The 18,986-nt window shown below is 42.3% G+C and overlaps 1 protein-coding gene across 8 annotated transcripts in view; it reads right to left on the bottom strand.

Annotated features, from left to right (window-relative positions):
• The window catches only part of LOC126335273 (TGF-beta-activated kinase 1 and MAP3K7-binding protein 3-like), a 430,472-nt gene that overhangs the window by 152,513 nt on the left and 258,973 nt on the right, over positions 1-18,986 (bottom strand). For 7 of the 8 annotated variants that reach the window (XR_007564842.1, XR_007564841.1, XM_049998334.1 and 4 more), the window contains one exon: positions 8,621-8,770. The exons of the other annotated variant lie outside the window; for it this stretch is intronic. Coding sequence is in view for 5 of the 7 variants with exons in the window: in XM_049998334.1 (XP_049854291.1) it covers positions 8,621-8,770 (150 nt within the window). In the remaining 2 variants the exon portion in view is untranslated. The remainder of the gene's footprint in view (positions 1-8,620; positions 8,771-18,986) is intronic. 8 annotated transcript variants of the gene reach the window in all.

The raw sequence follows: 18,986 nt of genomic DNA, 5'->3' as shown, positions 1-18,986 counted from the left end.
TTCTATGTTATTCTGTGCTAATTGTGTCAGTGACCATTGTTATAATAACGAGAACAGCTGTGAAGGTACTCTTGAGAAAAACTCTTGTCTTAGCCTTTTTGAGGGGAAGACGTGTACTATGGTTCATGTTGAGACTGGACATGGTATTTAAGCCAACTTCCTCTTACATGTAAATTAGTTTGTTTCTAACGTCTGGAGACACAAGAGGCTTACTAAACAGTATATATTTCTATTGAAAGTGCGAATCTGTTATTGCGCATGGAGTCCAAATATAGCGAAGGCGTTGCCGAAAGAGCACAATTTTTGAAGAGAAGGCCTAGTAAAAAAGTCGTCACAAAACGTTAGAACGTGTCGACCAGTGAGAAAGGACTGAAAAACTGCAATTCTAAGACCAAAAAACGAGGAAAAAAGCTGTTGTATGTTGCCATACCAACTAAACCAAATACGACAAAGAATTTACTCCGAGACAACGGAACATGCTCAAGTATTTAGAGGAGCAAAATTTTGAATTGAAAAATAAAGAAGAAGATTCCAGTGTGTTTCTCTACGAAGAAATAGGCTTAGAACACTTCAATTCAGAAGATCCGGCGCGGGGAGTGTAGAGCTCTCACACACACATCGCGGAAACGAACGTCCGACGCCGCCGGCACCAGCAGCTGTTCACCGGTGCTGACCTGCCGCCACATCCGCAGATTCTCCGCCGGCTGAGCGTAAAACAGAACTTTATTGTTTTAATAGAAAGTGGTACAAACTGTTCAGTAAACTTTACTAGGGTAGTTACCATACTTAAAGTTAGTTAAACTCTTACAAGATCTAAAGCTTGCAAGAATATGGATAACATACGACAAGTCGAGGAAACTCAAGAACCAGCTACGGCTATGAAAGTTAGTAAAGAAGTGCCTGACTGGTCTGAGTTAGTAAATTTAATCTAAACTCAAAAGTGCGACTCTAAGTGAAAAACTAATATCAGTAAATTCTTAATTAAATGCCCAAACAACAAATTTTAGTAATCTATGTGAAGGAGGCGTGGATGCTTTAAAGACAGAATTAGACGCCTTAAATTGTAAAGTACAAAATTTGAAATTAGATTTAAAGAATGAATTGACTAGTTCCTTGACTATTCATGTAAATCAAATGTTTACTGACTTCAGCCAGAAACAGAATGATAATTTTTAGAATTTGACAAAAAGGCTAGAATTGAATATTGAAGACAAATGTAATAGTGTAGAATCAGAGCTTAATGAATTGTTAGGATCCTTTGAAAATGTGTGCAATTTTCAATTTAATGCTGTAAAGCAAGGGTTGAGTACTTTGAAAGAGAGTGTCGACAAGCAGGATAATTTAATGCCAACAATTCAGTCGCAAATTACAGGCGTTTATGCACGAGTAGATAATGTGGAAAGGAACTTCAAAGAGAAATTAGCGAACTCCGATATTATCAATACATGCAGTTTGGAGGAACAGGTTGAAGAAGTTATAGATCGAAAAGTTAGCGAGAGAGTAACATCCGGAAACGTATCTCCTATTCTATCTTCTGAACTTTGATGCCAGGAAAGGTCTAGATGATCTGTGGAAAGAATTCAAGCTTATCCAGGATAAAGTAGACAAAAGGGTAACTTCACCTAATGAGGTATTAACTAGTGAAGTGATGACTGATCTGCAATTTGGGGCTAATTCAGGGTTATCCAGACAATTCTCCAAATTTAAGCTCGATGGAGATGTACATCCGACACATTTCTTGAAGACGTTTAACCAAGCTTTGTCTCCTTCAGCATGACATTGCACAGACCACACACGAGCGCTGCATCTACAACAATCCGACAACTTGGGTTCTTTGTAATCTTCCGTAAACTTCCGACTTGGCCGCATCCGATTTTCATCTGTTTCTAAAACTTCAAAAATACTCCCATGGACTTTACTTTGACAGCAATGAAGCGGGCAAGCGGAGGTGAGGTTGCGGCTCCGTCAACAAAGTCAAACATTCTACAGTGACGATATCAACGAACTGGTCTCTCTCGTTGGGATAAATGTGTTCGTCGTCTGGATGACTGTTTGCGGAATCAGTATGTAGACATGACGAATAAAGAAGTAGAATGTTAATACGTTTGTTTTACTGAAAAGGGTTTTTGAATTTTCACACAAAAACTTCGGAGGCATTACTTTTGAGCACGACCTCGTCCTTAGAAGATAACCATTTATAATCTAGATATAATCAGTCCTACGATAACTAAATACGTGCAGCCCTAACAGGTGTATTGCTTTTGTCAGCAGATGGCAGATGGATTCATTAGTTCGTCAGTCCTCACTCTGAAGCTCCTTACATTCTTAATAAAACTGTTCCCTGTCGTCTGCAATGTGAGGCAGAAACATTTCGTTCTACTTCTTATTAACAAATTTAATCAAATTCATGAAAACCAGTTTGACAATTAGAATAGGCTTCTGACGGAAGTGAAGAATTCGCACTTTTTAAAATACTACAGTGTTCAGTTTTCATTTGTTTTAAGTGTTGCTTTGGAAAAAACAAAAACTCTTCATCACTGTTCAACACAAATATTTTCGTCTTTTGTTGATTCATTGTTTTAGCACCTGTGCTGCAACATAAAAATTTCCAAACATGCGTCAGCATTACTATTACACATTTGCCAGTACCAAGTCCGTCTGATGAAACCAAATTTATCCCGCTACCATTTCTTTTCTACCTCTTGAGCACTAGGAAATAAACTGAGCAGTCAATAATGGTTGCAGCACACGCGATGAACCTCACTGGGATCTGTCGTCCACGCAGAAATATTTCCTTGATACTTCCCCCAACGGTGATAGAATACATTCAGTTTCCATCACGGTCTCAGTACCCGTACGATGGCCGCAGCACACGCTTCGACAACATAACGGTACGCTCGTAGTTTATGTTCTCAGCTACTATGTTGGTGACACACCCACCCATCCACCCACCCACACACACACACACACACACACACACACACACACACACACAACACACACACACACACACACACGAGCGTATCGGCTTTTGGCATGATTCATCACTTTTGATGGTTTTTATCGATTGATGATGGTTTATCAATTGAGGAGGGCTGAGAACTTCGCCTGGCTACGCCAATGCTACTCTGTGGGATTCAGTAAACACTCCCCACACCATGTGACATAGCATTTATGTTCACCAGAAGATGCAACATAAAAGTTGCGAAACAAGTTGCGCGGGTCTGTAATCGACTTGAATAAATACAGCGACAGAGAACTGTTGGACTCTTCATTCAGTTTTATATTTAATAATTTTAACACCTGTATTTCAACAACTGTCTCCTGTATGAATTGTCTATCACTCATGGTAGAATAGAAAATCTCTACTAATCTGGGCAGTCGTGTGCAGTCCTTGCTCTGTGTATATTCCTGTCAGCCGTTGCTTATAGAATTGTACCACATTCCATTAGTCATACTTCTTTCTCTTGTCGCGCCGTTTTGTTTCTTATGTGATGTGTCCTAAACAATCTCTTATTTTTCTCAGAAATTTCATTTCTACGCTACATACTTCCTCTAAAGTACTTACTTAGCTGCAAAGTACTCACTCCGTTGAAGAAGTGCCGAAGAGTTATTGTTTTATACAGTTTTACAATAGTTGCCTGTCTGGTCGTATTTCTAATATGTTACGGACTATGCCACATACATTTCCAAAACTCGGGCAGTTTTACAATCAGATATTTATTACCAAACACACCAGTTTGATAGCCCAAACAGCGAAAAGAATTTGCTTGTCACGAAGTCATGTCGAGCATAGTGACTTTCGCTTGGAGAGTAGCTCTGTCCCAAATAGCCATAATTTTAGTCTTAATTTTAGATGTTTCAGATTTATCTCGTTTACACAGACGATACAAATGGAGAAGTGATCCTTATACGCCACATTTTTCTTACAGTATTAATGCAGCTTTTGCATAAAGAAAATATCTAATACGCTATTTTTTGATGTATCTGTTATCAGATTTGTACAAAGTGGGCGAAATAAAACTGGCCCACAAAATATTTACAATAAGACTCGAATAATGTTTTCTGGAGTTCGAACTTGCTACAGAGCCTATTTCGCGTCATTTTCCCACTAATTTTAGCACCGAAGACTTTGCTGAAGCTTTTGACAAAACACTTCCAGTCTTCAGCTCTTGCGCAAACAATTCCGCACATGTTTCCAACGAATTGCGTTTCGCGTAACAGTCGACAATGTACAGGCGCTGTTTTATCGTGAGTACCATTTTATGTCGCATTCAACTGGTCACTAAGGACGTCTTCGCCTCTCACTCACTCAAACGTAATGACACAGCGAAGTATTAGGAACAGAGCGTGTGGTAAATTCGCATGAGCAGGCACATGCCAGCAACCGACTGATACAACGAAATCACAGTTTCGAACATTTTCTGTGGATCGTCAATTTACCTGTTCGTCTACGAGGCTCATTTTCGCGGGAACCTTACAAATATTTCCGGATCAATTTCATTTTGCCCACACTGTATACTACCAGTAAACAAGGTATCAGAAAGGATAGGCGATATTGGAAAACCCGTGCCGTGCTTCTATGTTAATTAAAATTTAGTCGTAAAAATTTGTGAAGCTCTTTCTCTTGAAAAAATCATCCGATTTAACCTGCACTTATAACATTTCTCTAATAACTCAATAAGTTAATAATGGCTTTTATTAAATTGCTGGATTATTCGTTATTTTCCATTTTGAGTCCGACGGCTATTGTAGTTTAGATTGCCAGTTATTTTCACAGCGTCTAACTGATGTAGTCACAAGACGTTAATTAGCTCAACTAGACCCGTCGACAAAAGCTGAGACATATTCGAAACATCAGTTCCAGCATGTGAAAGAAATGATGGCCGCCCGTCAACACATTGAAAACAATCGACAGAAGTCATATGGTCGCTTACTGCTTTCCGTGAGCACAATGTGGCTGAACATTGCGTTGACGAGGTCAGAATACACTACGACGACAAAAACGACGTACCAAGAAATAATTATCCAAATGCGAAGGGAAAACGGCAAAAGTTAAGTACAAGTACAGACAAACAAACGATTACAATTTCAGAAATCTGGGAAGACTTAGTCAAGAGAAATAAAATTTTGGAAATTTGTGGTAAGTTCCTATGGGACCAAACTGCTGAGGTCATCTGTCCCTAGGTTTACATGCGACTTAATTTAACTTAAACTAACTTACGCTCAGGACAACGCACACACCCATGCTCGAGGGAGGACTCCAACCTCCGACGGGGGAGCCACGCGTCCGTGGCAACTCGCCCGCTACAAAGTGCGGTTCAAGAGAAAGAGCTTCACAAACTGGTCAAGTCAGTAACGTATTGGTCCACCTTTGGTCCTTATGAAAACAGTTTCCATTGATTGATAAAGAGTTGTTGGATGTCCTCCTGAGGGACGTCGTGCCAAATTCTGTCCTACTGGCGTCAAAATCCCGAGCTGGTTGGAAGAACTGCCCATAACGCTCGAAACGTTCTCGACTGGGGAGTGATCCAATGACCTCGTTGACCCAGGTAGGGCTTGGTAAGCACGAAGACAAGCAGTACAAACTCGCGTCGTGTACGGGCGGTAATTATCTTGCTGGAAGGTAAGCCCAGGATGGCTTGCCTTGAAGGGCAACAAAACGAGGCGTAAAATATCGTCGATGTAGCGCTGTGCTCTAAGGCTTTAGCGGATAACAACCAAAGGGGTCCTGCTATGAAATGAAAACGATACCACAGGCCACCACTTCTGGTTGTCGGGGTCGAATAGCGAGCAACAGTCAGGTTGGTATCACACCGCCGTCCGCTTCGCTGGTCACCAGGGCTCAATTCGAAGCGCGACTCATCAGTGAAGGCAATTCTACTCAAATCAATGGAATTCCATGTCATGTCGAAGACGTGAATGAAGACGCCCCAGAGCGTGATGGGATACCAGCCTCAGTGTCGTCCAACATACGGCCCGACAAACAGGGATGATGGTCTGGAGCGCCATTTTCATTTTTTAAATGTTGTAGAGAAAATAGGATCTAAATGTTCTTTAGAAGAGGCAAGGCAGTTAATGGAAGAGGCCTTACCCACACTTTTGATACAATTGAAATTCCACCCGCCTGCCTTCTGAAATTAGGAAGATGATAAACTCTCTCAAGAATAAAAGCTCACATGCAATTAATGGCATTTCCAGCAGGATAATAAAAGCTAGTTCCCAAGAGATAAGTGGGATTCTTAGCCACATATGTAATAGCTCTCTGAAGCAGGGTGTTTTCCCAGATAGGCTGAAGAAGGCCATTGTTAAACCATTGCATAAAAAAGGAGATACGTCTGATGTCAACAGCTACCGCCCAATCTCTCTTCTGACTGCTTTATCCAAAATTCTTGAATAAGTAATGTATTGCATAGTAGCTTCACACCTTTTGTAAAAATAAAGTTTTAACAGAATGTTAGTTTGGTTTCCAGAAAGGTTTCTCAACGGAAAATGCTATATATACTTTCACTAATGAATTATTAAATGCTCTGAGTAACCGGAAGTCACCCGTTGGGATTTTTTCTGATCTCTCAAAGGCTTTTAATTGTGTAAATCATGGAATACTACTAGATAAACTCAAGTACTGTGGTATGAATGGGACAGCGCTCAAATGGTTTAAATCATACCTAACTGGAAGAGTACAGAAAGTTGAAATAAGCAGTTAACATAATACGCAAAAAACTGGTGATTTCTCAAACTGCGGAACATTCAAGAATGGGGTGCCGAAAGGTTCGATCTTGGGTTCTCTGCTGTTCTTAATATATATTAATGAGTTACCATTCTATATTCACGAAGATGCAAAGCTGGTACTTTTTGCCGATGATACAAGTCTGACACCCACCAGACAAGAATTAACTGGTGAAATTGTAAACGATGTTTTTCAGAAAATCATTAAGTGCTCTCTGCAAATGGGCTCTCATTAAACTTTGACAAATCACAATACATCAGTTCCATACAGTAAATGGAATGACCCCATTAATAAATATAGACTTCGATCAGAAATCGGTAGCTAAGGTAGAATATTCAAAATTTCTAGGTGTATGCATTGATGAGGGGTTGAACTGGAAAAAACACACTGAAGATCTACTGAAACGTTTGAGTTCAGCTACTTATGCTATTATGCTGGAATAGAAGGGAGAACCGATAGAGGTACTCAGGGTACCCTCCGCCACACACCGTCAGGTGGCTTGCGGAGTATGGATGTAGATGTAGATGTAGATTAGGGTCACTGCCAATTTTGGCGATATACATCTCAGTAAATTAGCTTACCAAGCCTATTTTCATTCTCTGCTTTCGTATGGCATCATATTCTGGGGTAAGTCACCGTTGAGTAAAAGAGTGTTCATTGCACAAAAGCGTTTAATCAGAATAATTTCTGGAGCTCATCCAAGATCGTCCTGTAGACACTTATTTAAGGAGCTAGAGATCTTCACTGTAGCCTCACAATATATATATTCACTTATGAAATTTGTTATTAACACTCCGAACGAATTCAGAAGTAATAGCAGTGAACATGGCTACAACACTAGGAGAAAGGATGATCTTCACTACTCAAGTTTAAATCTAACTTTGGCACAGAAGGGGGTAAATTATGCTGCGACAAAAATCTTTGGTCACTTACCTAATAGCATCAAAAGTCTGACACATAGCCATACAGCATTTAAAAGGAAATTAAAAGAATTTCTTAGTGGCAACTCCTTCTACTCATTAGATGAATTTTTGGATATAGTAAGTGGGTAATTTTCCTAATCCTTACAAAAAAATTAAAAAGATTAAGTGTCATGTAATATTCCGTGTAATGTAATATCTTGTACGGACACCTTTTATTAACCTGGCACGTCCCACATCATTACGAAGTGTTGTATTCATGATCTATGGAACAAGTACTAATCTAATCTAATCTAATCTAATTGCAGCACCCATTTGGTCGTTATACGCGGCACCCTTACAGCCCAGCGGTACATTGACTATATTCAACGCCTCGTTCTGTAGCTGGTAAGGACACGTTACAAGAGCAACACATTTTACTGTTTCCAAAACTGCATACAGGCGATCGCGTGGACGAACTGAACAGGGGAGACAGGATAGCTTTAATTAAGGTATGAAGATCGTTAAAGATTTTTTAAAAAAAGTGATGTTTCAACGTCCAACGAACTAAGAAAATAAGTAGGAATTTGCTGGGACGATAAAGCTAAAGAACATGAGAGACACCTAAAAAATGTTGCTGCGTGTTAATTATACCTTACTGAACCCCAGTGAGTATGTACTCTCCATACGGAGTAACCTCCTTTATTGGAAAGGTGGTAAAAAGTCAGATATAAATGAGCCACCGAGGTAAGTGTGATTGTACATGAAATACAAGTTCACTTTAAACATAAAAAAAGACGGAGAAGGGGGACAGCCTCCCTCAGTCGATGTGTTTGAAAGGAGCTGTAATGTGAATACCAACGGTTCACACAACCGTAGAGGGGACCTGCTTTTTTTAAAAGAAAATATATAGGTGATTTATGCGCTGAAATTAGCGAATATTATACAGGAATCGTTTTGAGTAGATATCATGGTAAACAAAATGTATTACCTAAGTCGAGCCAGGGGCATTGCTGGGACAAGCTGCAGCGCTCAGCAGATTCTCGGAGCCGCTCAGAGAGGGACCTTGAGTATGGTCGCTGCTGAGTAGACGCAGAAGATCTGGATGGCACCAAGTTGGGCAGCGCAGTCAGCATGTGGCCTAGGATTACAAAATTTGTACCATATGGATTACAGCGGGGCGGTCGGCACTGGAGGAAGCTGCCAAGCATTCACATACGAAAGTCTTTCGACGTAGGCATGAAGGACTTCGTGGAACCTGGCTGTGTAGCGAAAATGGAAGCTGCAGCGTTTTTTTTCACATAAATAATATAAAATGTAAGATGCAGAGAGGCAAGTATCAGCGATAAATACAATAATGTTCGAGAAGCCTACAGTAACATAAAAATGTTGGTGCATGTTGAGATCATGAAAGAATTTTATACAAGAACAGTCAGTTGAATTACTCACATATTAACCCTATCATTATATGAAAATTGAAGGTGGAGGGGAGGAGAAAGGGAAGGAAAGGGATTACTGGTGACAGCTGCATGGGGACATTACATGGAATCAGCGGCGACGAGCGAAAATGTGTACCGGACCGGGATTCGCTCCTGGGATCTCCTGCTTACCTTTTTTTATTACACAGGGCAGCTAACCCCATGACCGAACACGATGAGCTACCGTGCCGGCTATACCTATCAGGCCGGTGCGTTACCCACTACGCCATCCGGGATAGTTTTCATCGCAACTGCGCGGACTACCTCGTCACGCCTCACGGCCGACCGGCACCTGTCCGCAATCCCCGTCCATTTCGGCCATGCTCGCTACTCTCAGATTCCCGCAAGAAGTCGGACGTACTTGTGCATCCGCACTGTCCGCCTTCGCGAATCAGGTATATAAATGCGATACTTGTATCACAACTACGGATTGCGCATCGTGTCTGCTCTTTCGGACTTATGGTTCAAATGGCTCTAAGCACAATGGGACTTTGCATCTGAGGTCATCAGTTCCCTAGACTTAGAACGAATTAAACCTAACTAACCTAAGGACATCATACACATCCATGCCCGAGACAGCATTCGAACCTGCGACCGTAGCAGCCGCATGGTTCCAGACTGAAGCGCCTAGAACCGCTCGGCCTTTCGGACTTATCCCTGATGTATTTGTTCTTAGGCCTGCAGTGATGCGCTACTTAGTCTTATTAACGTTTTTGCGGTGTACTCCTTAAATATATTCTTTGTACGTTCAGTTGCTTCACTTTTACAATTGTTCCACTTTCTACAACGCCAAGCCACCCAATATTTTACATATTCAAACATAGTGTAGTTATATTAGCTGCGAACTGTTTCTCGATCACATGAACAGTGTTCCCATGTCAAGTTATTTCAACGCGATGTTTCCTTTTGTATGACAGTACAGAGTAGTGAGCAATTCAATTGTTTCACAAAGTAAATCTTTCCTCTGCACGAAATTGAGGCGTAACATATGCAGTAATTTACATAAGCAAATTCTCTGCACCATAACGACGAGGTCTGGAGTGTTCTTGATGTGCAATCACTGAATATAAATCTACGTCCGCTCTGCATGGCGGTAATTATTTCACACGTTTTATGATTCAAGCCCATATTAAAATAACAGTGCACGTGTTGTACCGTGAGTCGCCAAATAGTTGTGTAATGTGAAGTAGCTCAGCTTATTCGGTAACGGCGCTAAAGAGCTTCATGTGCATAACAAGAATCTTCTTTATTTGCTACGAATCTTCAATACGTCATAGCCATGACGTGGGCTAGTAAGTATTATACGCGCAAACAGAGTTGACACTCGGCTCGGTGGCTGATGGGAGAGACTGTAAAGACATTCCCACTCTCAGTTGCTCCCATCAGCCAGCGCGCCGAGTGTCAACTTTGTTTGCGCGAGTAATATGTCACAATCACTTGCCGAACAACACGTCAAATGTGATCACCGTCCATTACATCAGTTTCGTGTATGGAATGGATTAAACCAAAACTAACAGGAACTTTTGCCACTTATCAAACATTTGCTCTTCCTCGTGAAAACCTTGTCCAAACATGTTCAACGTGACGGAGCCTGTCTTCTGATAAAGTTCACTCAGATAACGTTGATAGAGCAGAAAGCGTCAGCTACAAAAGTGAGCTTCCCATGTCCACCTACTCCACAGCTGGCCGGAAAAACTGCCTTGCATGCATCATCTCTTCACTATTACTTATTACGATTGTTCTCCTGAAAGTTCATGCTATCCGCAGCCATCAAATAAAGACAATTACTTCTTAATTAATAATATGAATTTTTTAGTTATTCAGTATTTAATAACCTCACTTTGAATATATACACCGTGTTTCTTATTTAACAGGCATGATATTAATGTACATAAATGCTAGATTAGAAAAAAATATATGCAACCAGCAACCGAAAAGGCACCTAATGACATTAAAAAATTTTAATCCGAGCGGGAAAAGGGATATGTCAAACAAAGGAAATGGCAGGACCGCAACATGCAACAAGCTGTCTTACAGCGGAAGTGGAGAAAACGAATCAGAACAAGGAATTTAAGTGCAGTGAATAAATACGCTTGTAGTTTAGCGGTTTTCTTATGAAATCATAGTTAATGGCTAGAAGTGCTACTCTTGTTTAAACGGATAGATACTTGGAGTTTTTTTTTATATTCTGAACTGGTTCCAGTCCGCCACACCATAGGTGATATTATCACACCATAGCTTATACATTCTCGAAACAACAACAAAATTGCCAATGACGAAGCTTTCACAATAAAACTAGGCCTATTTAGTTCCGGGTACAACAGTTAACATCAAGTCAACTTTCGTTTGATTTCCAGCCACCAGTTCACAGTAAGTTTTCTGAATACTGTCGACCCTACAGTCTCTGCCCGCATGAAAAAACATACGGGGTACATGTCCAAGAAATGATGATAAGTGCACAAAATCGAATAAGCAATTCATAGACACTCAGCTCTAGTCACTTTCGTCTAAAGTATGAAACAGTTCCTTACACACCACAGACAGGCTATAGACAGACACGAGAGAGAACCCAGGATCGAATTTACTCTGGGCGACCATATTGACGCCGTGTGCACAGAGGGCGATAAGCTGTTAATTAATCTGACTTTCAGAAAGTGTAGATTACGACTGCCCGCTGGGTGATAACGAGGAAGATGGATGAGATAAAGCCACCGTTGGTCACGTGATTCCTTCAGCAGCACCTGTCGAATGTGTGGGTGACGCCGCTAATAGAGGATAAGGCGTTCCAAGCACATGCGTCAGCAATCGGTGTCTTGTCTAATCTGAGTAGTAGACTGGGTAACATTCCGTGCTGTACATAGAGAAATACAGTTCCAGGGAACGCTCCTAACCCAACGAAGTGCTTACGATGAGTGCTAAGATTCGCAAGAATGTGTGCAGCATGATAGTTGCGCCGGGAAACCTACTTCTCTCAAAAGTCCTTTACTTTCTTTCCTTAAATATGTACATCATGTATACGTGCCTTCAGTTTTTCGACAGATATTATTTGAAATATTTCCCAGCGCGACGGGTGGGCAGGCCTGCAGAACTGTTGTTTGTTACGATGCGTTGTTCAAACTGGTCATAATCAGACCTGCAACAGGCGGTTATAATTTACGAAGAAGCGCAGCCTTTGTCCCAGGGCCTTTCCTAGCCGTTACGGACGTGATTTACCGCTTCTATCCTGCAACGGACTTGCCGCCACAAAGGGGGCAGCCGGGCAGCCTCGCATCTTGTATCTTGGGACTTGCCTCCCTTCCACGGGAGCCCTACTCTTGTTCTTGCCATTATATTGGTGCTCTGAATAAACGAGTCCCAACTTGTTGCTGTTGTGATCTTTAGTCCGAAGTCTGGTTTGATAGCTCTCTTAGCTGCCTGCGTAACTACTGCGCCCCACATCCACTTGAACAAACTTACAATAGTCAAGCATTGGTCATCCTGTAAAATTTTTACCCTTCGCACTTACTTCCGTTACCAAATTGACGATTTCTTAATACATAAGGATGTGCTCTGTCAACAGATCCCTTCTTTTCGTTATGGGTCAAAAATTTATTTTCTCCACAATTACATGCAGTAGCTTCTCATTGGTTATTCGATTTAATAATCCAATCATCAACACCCTTCTTTAGATGCCATTCTCTTCTTGCCTGAACGGTTTATGGCCCTATTTCCCTACCTTATAAGGCTACATACACTCCACGCAATTACCTTCAGAAAAGACTTCCTAACACTTACATTTATCTTCGAAGTTAACAAATTTCTCTTTTCCAAAACAAGCTTTTCTCGCTTCTGGGCCATCCGGGGTGGCCGACCGGTTATAGGCGCTACAGTCTGGAACCGAGCGACCGCTACGGTCGCAGGTTCGAATCCTGCCTCCGGCATGTAGTTCTAAGTTCTAGGGGGTTGCTGACCTTAGCAGTTAAGTCCCATAGTGCTCAGAGCCATTTGAACCATTTTCGCTTCTGGCAGATTGCATTTTATATCCTCCCTGCTTCAGCAACTGTCAGTTATTTTGCAGCAGAAATAGCAAAACTGACCTACTATTTGTCATGTCTCACTTCCAAATCTAATTCCCTGAGCATCGCCTGTCTTTAGTTAATGTTACTCTGACAATCTCTTTTCACGACACTGTCCATTCCGTTCAACTTATTTTTCAGTTTCTTTGCCATCTCTGACAATCACGTCCTGTGACTCGAGTAGCTGCCTTCCGGTTTCTGTATAACCTTTCGCTCCTTATTTTATCCAAGATACGTTCAGAATTTCGAAAAATATCCAACAGATTTCACACATAACTCCACGTGTAGGTCCACTGCAGGCCACTGGCCTCCTAACTAACACATGCTCATCAATGTCAACGAGGCACAAGGTAATATAAGAAAACACAACAGACCTCCATCCTGCTCTCCAATGACCTCTCCCATGACACAACTGATGTCGCAAATGGCAGTGGTTTGGGGTCAGTGGATGCTCGCTGCAGAGCATCTGGATCGGAGCCGTCCTTAAAGTAACCGATTTCTGACAGCTCGTTGTGTCACTATAGTGCCAACTGCTGCTCAAATGGCTGCTGCAGATGCAATACGAGTCGCCAACGCCATATGCCGAAAACGATTTTCTTTTCTCTCGGTAGTGCAACATGACCTTCCGGAGCCCTGTCTTCTTGCGACCGTACATTCTTGTCGCTGCCAGCAATCCTGTGCAGTGGCTACATTCCTGCCAAGTCTTTCTGTAATATCGCAGAAAGAACATCCAGCCTCTCGAAGCCCTATTACACGACCTCGTTCAAACTCAGTGAGGTACTGAGAATGGCATCTTTGTCGCCTTAAAGGGCATTTTTATCAACTCACCATGTTCAACCTCAAACGTAACTAGCGGAAGAGCAGAGAGTGCTGCGAGACGACGTCAGCCAATAGTATGCTGACGAACCCCTCTGTAGGACGACACCAAGACAAAGAGCGGACTTTACACGGCTACCTGCGAGCGGAGAGGAAGACGAGCCATCATACAAATGCTGCAGCAGCGACTTACGAACTGCACTGTTTTTCTTGCATTTAAATTGCATATACCGAAGGGCACTGATTATCTGCATGTCACCATTTGATTGCGACGCATCTTTGTGAATACGCAAAGTTAAGTATTGTCAACTTAACTTCATGTAATAAAGTCCATTAATTCGACTTGCTTGAACTGCCATCTAGCGATCCGAGGAAACGGCTTCATAGGCACCCTCTATTAGACGAGTGGGCAGAACACAAAAGAAACACCCCAAGCAACTTTCGTTTATGGTGCACATTTCCTTCTTGGTGTCGAGTTTTTTTCCGTCAGTCTAGTAGCAGTAAAACCGGATTTCAGGCTGAGATTCATTGGATGAATCTGAAGCCTCGAACAAACCGCGTATACTAACAGTCTCGATACGTTGTATCGCGGCAGTCTCTATTAAATGTGGCGCATCCATACTTTCGGAGCGAGTTGCAATGCAGATATCGCCAAATGTTAAAGAAAAAGGTTAAAACTGGGATCAAGGTGCAAAGATCAGATAAACAACAACAATGGCGTTAGAAAATTATCTATTATAACATGTGGTATTCATTTACTGAATATATATAACATAATTTTTAGCCAGAATTTAAAAATGAAACATACCTACACATATCTAAGAAATATGTTTCACTATAGTACAGGTAAAGGTCAGTGTATCGTACTGCACAAATAATGAAATAAAATAAATCGTATTTACTTAATTGAGAGTTGTCTACCTTCATCGCAGTTTGAATGCCGACTTCCCCTGGATTTCATGCCTTCTAATAAAAATTGTAATGGGTGCTAGCAAAAACAATTTGACTTTTTCGGAGAACAACCACTTTTCTGACTCGCACAGCTTCTTGCATTGTTTCCTGAACACTGATTTTAAATTGTGTATTTTTCCACCTCTTGTGACATGTATTTTTTGAGCAAGTAGTGCACAGTATTCCTCCTTTTGCTCCCATTTTTGCAACGACATGGGAGGGCCTGAAAATCTTCAGTTACTTTCACACCAGGCCAGTAGAAACTGACTCGGAAAATGTCCTGAGTACAGTAAGCCGTGCGACATTGTGGCATGTTGCACGTTTCGATTGGGAACCTGAGACTTGCAATATCTGCAATGCAATTGTCGCGAAACAATATAAAAGTGTTGCGAAACAGCGTTGAAACCTGTCCCATGACTCGTGCGCCGCGACTATATCGATAGGTTTGTATAAGGATTTAAAAACTTAATTCATCCGCGAAAGTAGTGACTTAGAAAAGACTCGTTCGAAGGCTTCGTGAGTTTTCCTCATATGCCTGAGATCGTTCTCAAGTTGCATTGCCGGCCGGAGTGGCCTAAGCGCTTCAGTCTGGAACCGTGCGACCGCTACGGTCGCAGGTACGGATCCTGCCTCGGGCATGGATATGTGTGATGTCCTTATGTTAGTTAGGTTTAAGTAGTTCTAAGTTCTAGGGGACTGATGGCCTCATATGTTAAGTCCCATAGTGCTCAGAGCCATTTGATTTTTGAACCAAGTTGCATTAATAGATGAGACAAGATCAAACGAGAAGAAGCTTCACTGTTAGACGCTACAAGAAAGGTGTCGTACATCACAGAGAGGTTTATTGTTGAAATTCCGAGACATTACGTTCCGGGAGGATGTGGGCAACATATTATTTCATTCCACATGATATTAAAGCTGTCACGAACCTGAAGATTGGTTTTAACACCACAGTGTTTTACAAGGAAAGGTCCTATTAGATGGAGGTGGTACAGTGTTTCTTCCTCCGACCTGTGAAGTGAGGCATTCAGTCAGTTATAGGTGAACTCGCAGTTTTAGGTGGATTCCGAACCAATGTCCAACTCTGCGTTTATCACATTAACAGACATTCACAGAGGCAAAATGACGACGACGACAAAGAGAAAATCAGAGAAATTAAAGCTCTTGCTGTGCACACTCAAATCATTCTTCTCGCGTACCATTCGCGAATAGAACAGGGAACGCTGGAAATGATGTTGGCGCCAAAAGTTCCATTGAGCACACACCATAAGGTCGCTTGCAGAGTTTGGATGTATATCTGAATGAATCTCAACAGAAAGGTTACGCTAGATCCTGCTCCAATAACTGTAGTATAAAGTCTGCTTCCGCATACACATCGCGAGAGCTAACTTCTGACAAAACAGGATGTGAAAGAATGTAGTATCAGCGATTTTGTGTGACAGCAGGAGCACTCTCATTGTTATCCCAAGGAACCTTAATTGCAAATTTGAACGCCATTCTGGTGATTCTAGCTGTTGTGCTGCCATTCATGAACAGCATTCCAGTGGTGTTTTCCAACAGGATAACGTTCGCCGACTTAGCGGTGTTGTAACGCAACAGGCTCTATAGGGTGTCCACACGTAGCCTTGGCCTCCGCGATCACCAGATCTGTCTCCAATGGAGCACACAGGGGACATCATTGGCCAACTCCAGTGTCATCCACAAACATCATTATCCGTCCGTGTATTAATCGACCAAGTGCAACAGACATCGAACTCCATCCCACAAACTGACATCCACCACCTGTACAACACAATGCAGGCACATTTCCATGCTTGCATTCAACATGCTGGCGGTAACACCAGTAATTAATGCACCAGCATTTCACATTTGTAATGGTTTACCCGCACTTGCATTAACCTGTGATCTTGGATGTTAATCACTCAACTATGTTATCTAGATAAATGTATTCCAGAAATTTCATTACTCTACATTAATTATTTTTTGGCGTTGCGTTTTATTTTCCGTCACTGTAATCTTTTGAAGTCACGGCATTTTCGGTATTTTCAGAGGGTTATTCCTTGGTTGGGTTGGGTTGTTTTGGGGGAAGAGACCAAACTGCGAGGTCATTGGTCTCATCGGTTTTAGGGAAGGACGGGGAAGGAAGGCGGCCGTGCCCTTTCAAAGGAACCATCCCGGCATTTTCCTGCAGCGATTTAGGGAAATCACGGAAAACCTAAATCGGACGCGGGATTGAACCGTCGTCCTCCCGAATGCGAGTCCAATATGTAACCACTGCGCCACCTCGCTCGGTTTATTCCTTGGTATTTTGCGACAGCTATTGATTCCAGTGGTTAATCGCCAACAACAAAATCGAATAGTAATGGATCTCTACACCTGTTTATGCATTTATTCACGTTCACCGTAAACTACCAGTCCCTGGACCAAATGTCGATTCTAGGCAGGTATTCCTTCATCGCCCCACTGTTGTCTTGCGTTGAATATACAGGGAATCTCTCCTAAGATCGTCAGGGGCTTTTTCTCTTGTGTTTCAGCCGACATCTGCAATTTTGTAATTGCAGTGTGCAGCTGGAGTCGGCCCAAACAAACAGTGCTCACAAAGCCTTTCGTGCCATGCCCAGTTTCAATGAAAAGCATCGGTCTGTTTTCCGTTACAAATAAAATTATTTTTAAAACCGAATTTTACTTCGTCGTTCGATGGAGCGGTCGCAGAAAGGTCTAGTCTGACAATATTTTTACCGGTATGTATCAACAGGGGCAGCAAAACTCAAAGAATAACCGCAGCGACAGCACTGCCCTGGTCTGAGCTAACTGCTACCACCACACAGCGGCGCTACTGAGTCGCTGCAGGATTGCTGTTGGCGGTTTTCGACCCGTGATTCCTACAACGTTAGCAAAGTCGCCCATTTTCACTCTGCGATCTTTCACTGGTATACCGCGAAAAATATCAGTCATTTCCTGTGTATCTACGTCAACTGCCTATTCAGATCGCGCTTTCTTTCTCTTCTACTGCGAGTACATATACATTAGTTTCATCAGGAAGAAATGGTATTCGTACAGGGGCAGAACCTTCATGATACCCAAATCGCTTAGGGATTGAGTAGCGGTGCAGCACTTCAAGCTAATGTATTCAATATTCGCACATTCTCTGAAAACCCTCCAGCAAGCAGCCACGCATTACAATGATTCTAAACTTTCAATAAAAGTTAGCATGATTCATGCTTACACCACAATCATGATTTTTAGAAATACTCGCATTTACATGAAGCCCTGGTACCCGGTAGGATTCACCCATCGTTTGCTGGGCCGTGACTGATTTATGCTCCTGTCTTCTGTGACCCTGGTGACCGAGGCGCCTTGCCACGGTTCGCGCGAATCCCCCAGTCGGAGGTTCGAGTCCGCCCTCGGGCATGGATATGTGTGTTGTCCTTAGCGTAAGTTAGTTTAAATTAGATTAAGTAGTCTATAAGCCTAGGGACCGATGACCTCAGCTGTTTGGATCCATAGGAACTTACCACCTGGTGATCGTCCCATGAGTCCTACACGGAAGGCTTCACAGGTAGGCGGGGCGCAGTGCGCTCCAGACGCTGTACACAGCTTCACCTACTATGCGGCTGACCCGAAAAAAAGCTTTCTTTTTTACACGCTCTCTATATAGTACTTCTGAACTTCTTTCAGTTGCTCTGGAAGTATGCGGGATTACTTGATGTTTATCCCTGGTTTGATGACTGACGAGAAGGCTTTAATAAATTAAATAAACTTCTCCTAACTGCCTTTGACAAGATCCATGAGTACCAAGAGCAACGACATGTTGCACTAATATGCGATTGGCTCTGAGCACTATGGGACTTAACATTTTTAGTCATCAGTCCCCTAGAACTTAGAACTACTTGAACCTAACTAACCTAAGGACTTCACACACATCCATGCCCGAGGCAGGATTCGAACCTGCGACCGTAGCAGTCCCGCGGTTCCGGACTGCGCGCCTAGAACCGCGAGACCACCGCGGCCGGCGCACTAATATCCGGGAACAACAGTGAAGCGGGGTATAAAATGG

This window comes from Schistocerca gregaria, chromosome 2 (assembly GCF_023897955.1).
Source record: "Schistocerca gregaria isolate iqSchGreg1 chromosome 2, iqSchGreg1.2, whole genome shotgun sequence".
In the NCBI taxonomy this organism is placed as follows: domain Eukaryota; kingdom Metazoa; phylum Arthropoda; class Insecta; order Orthoptera; family Acrididae; genus Schistocerca; species Schistocerca gregaria.
This window is presented reverse-complemented; position numbering and strand designations above follow the sequence as displayed.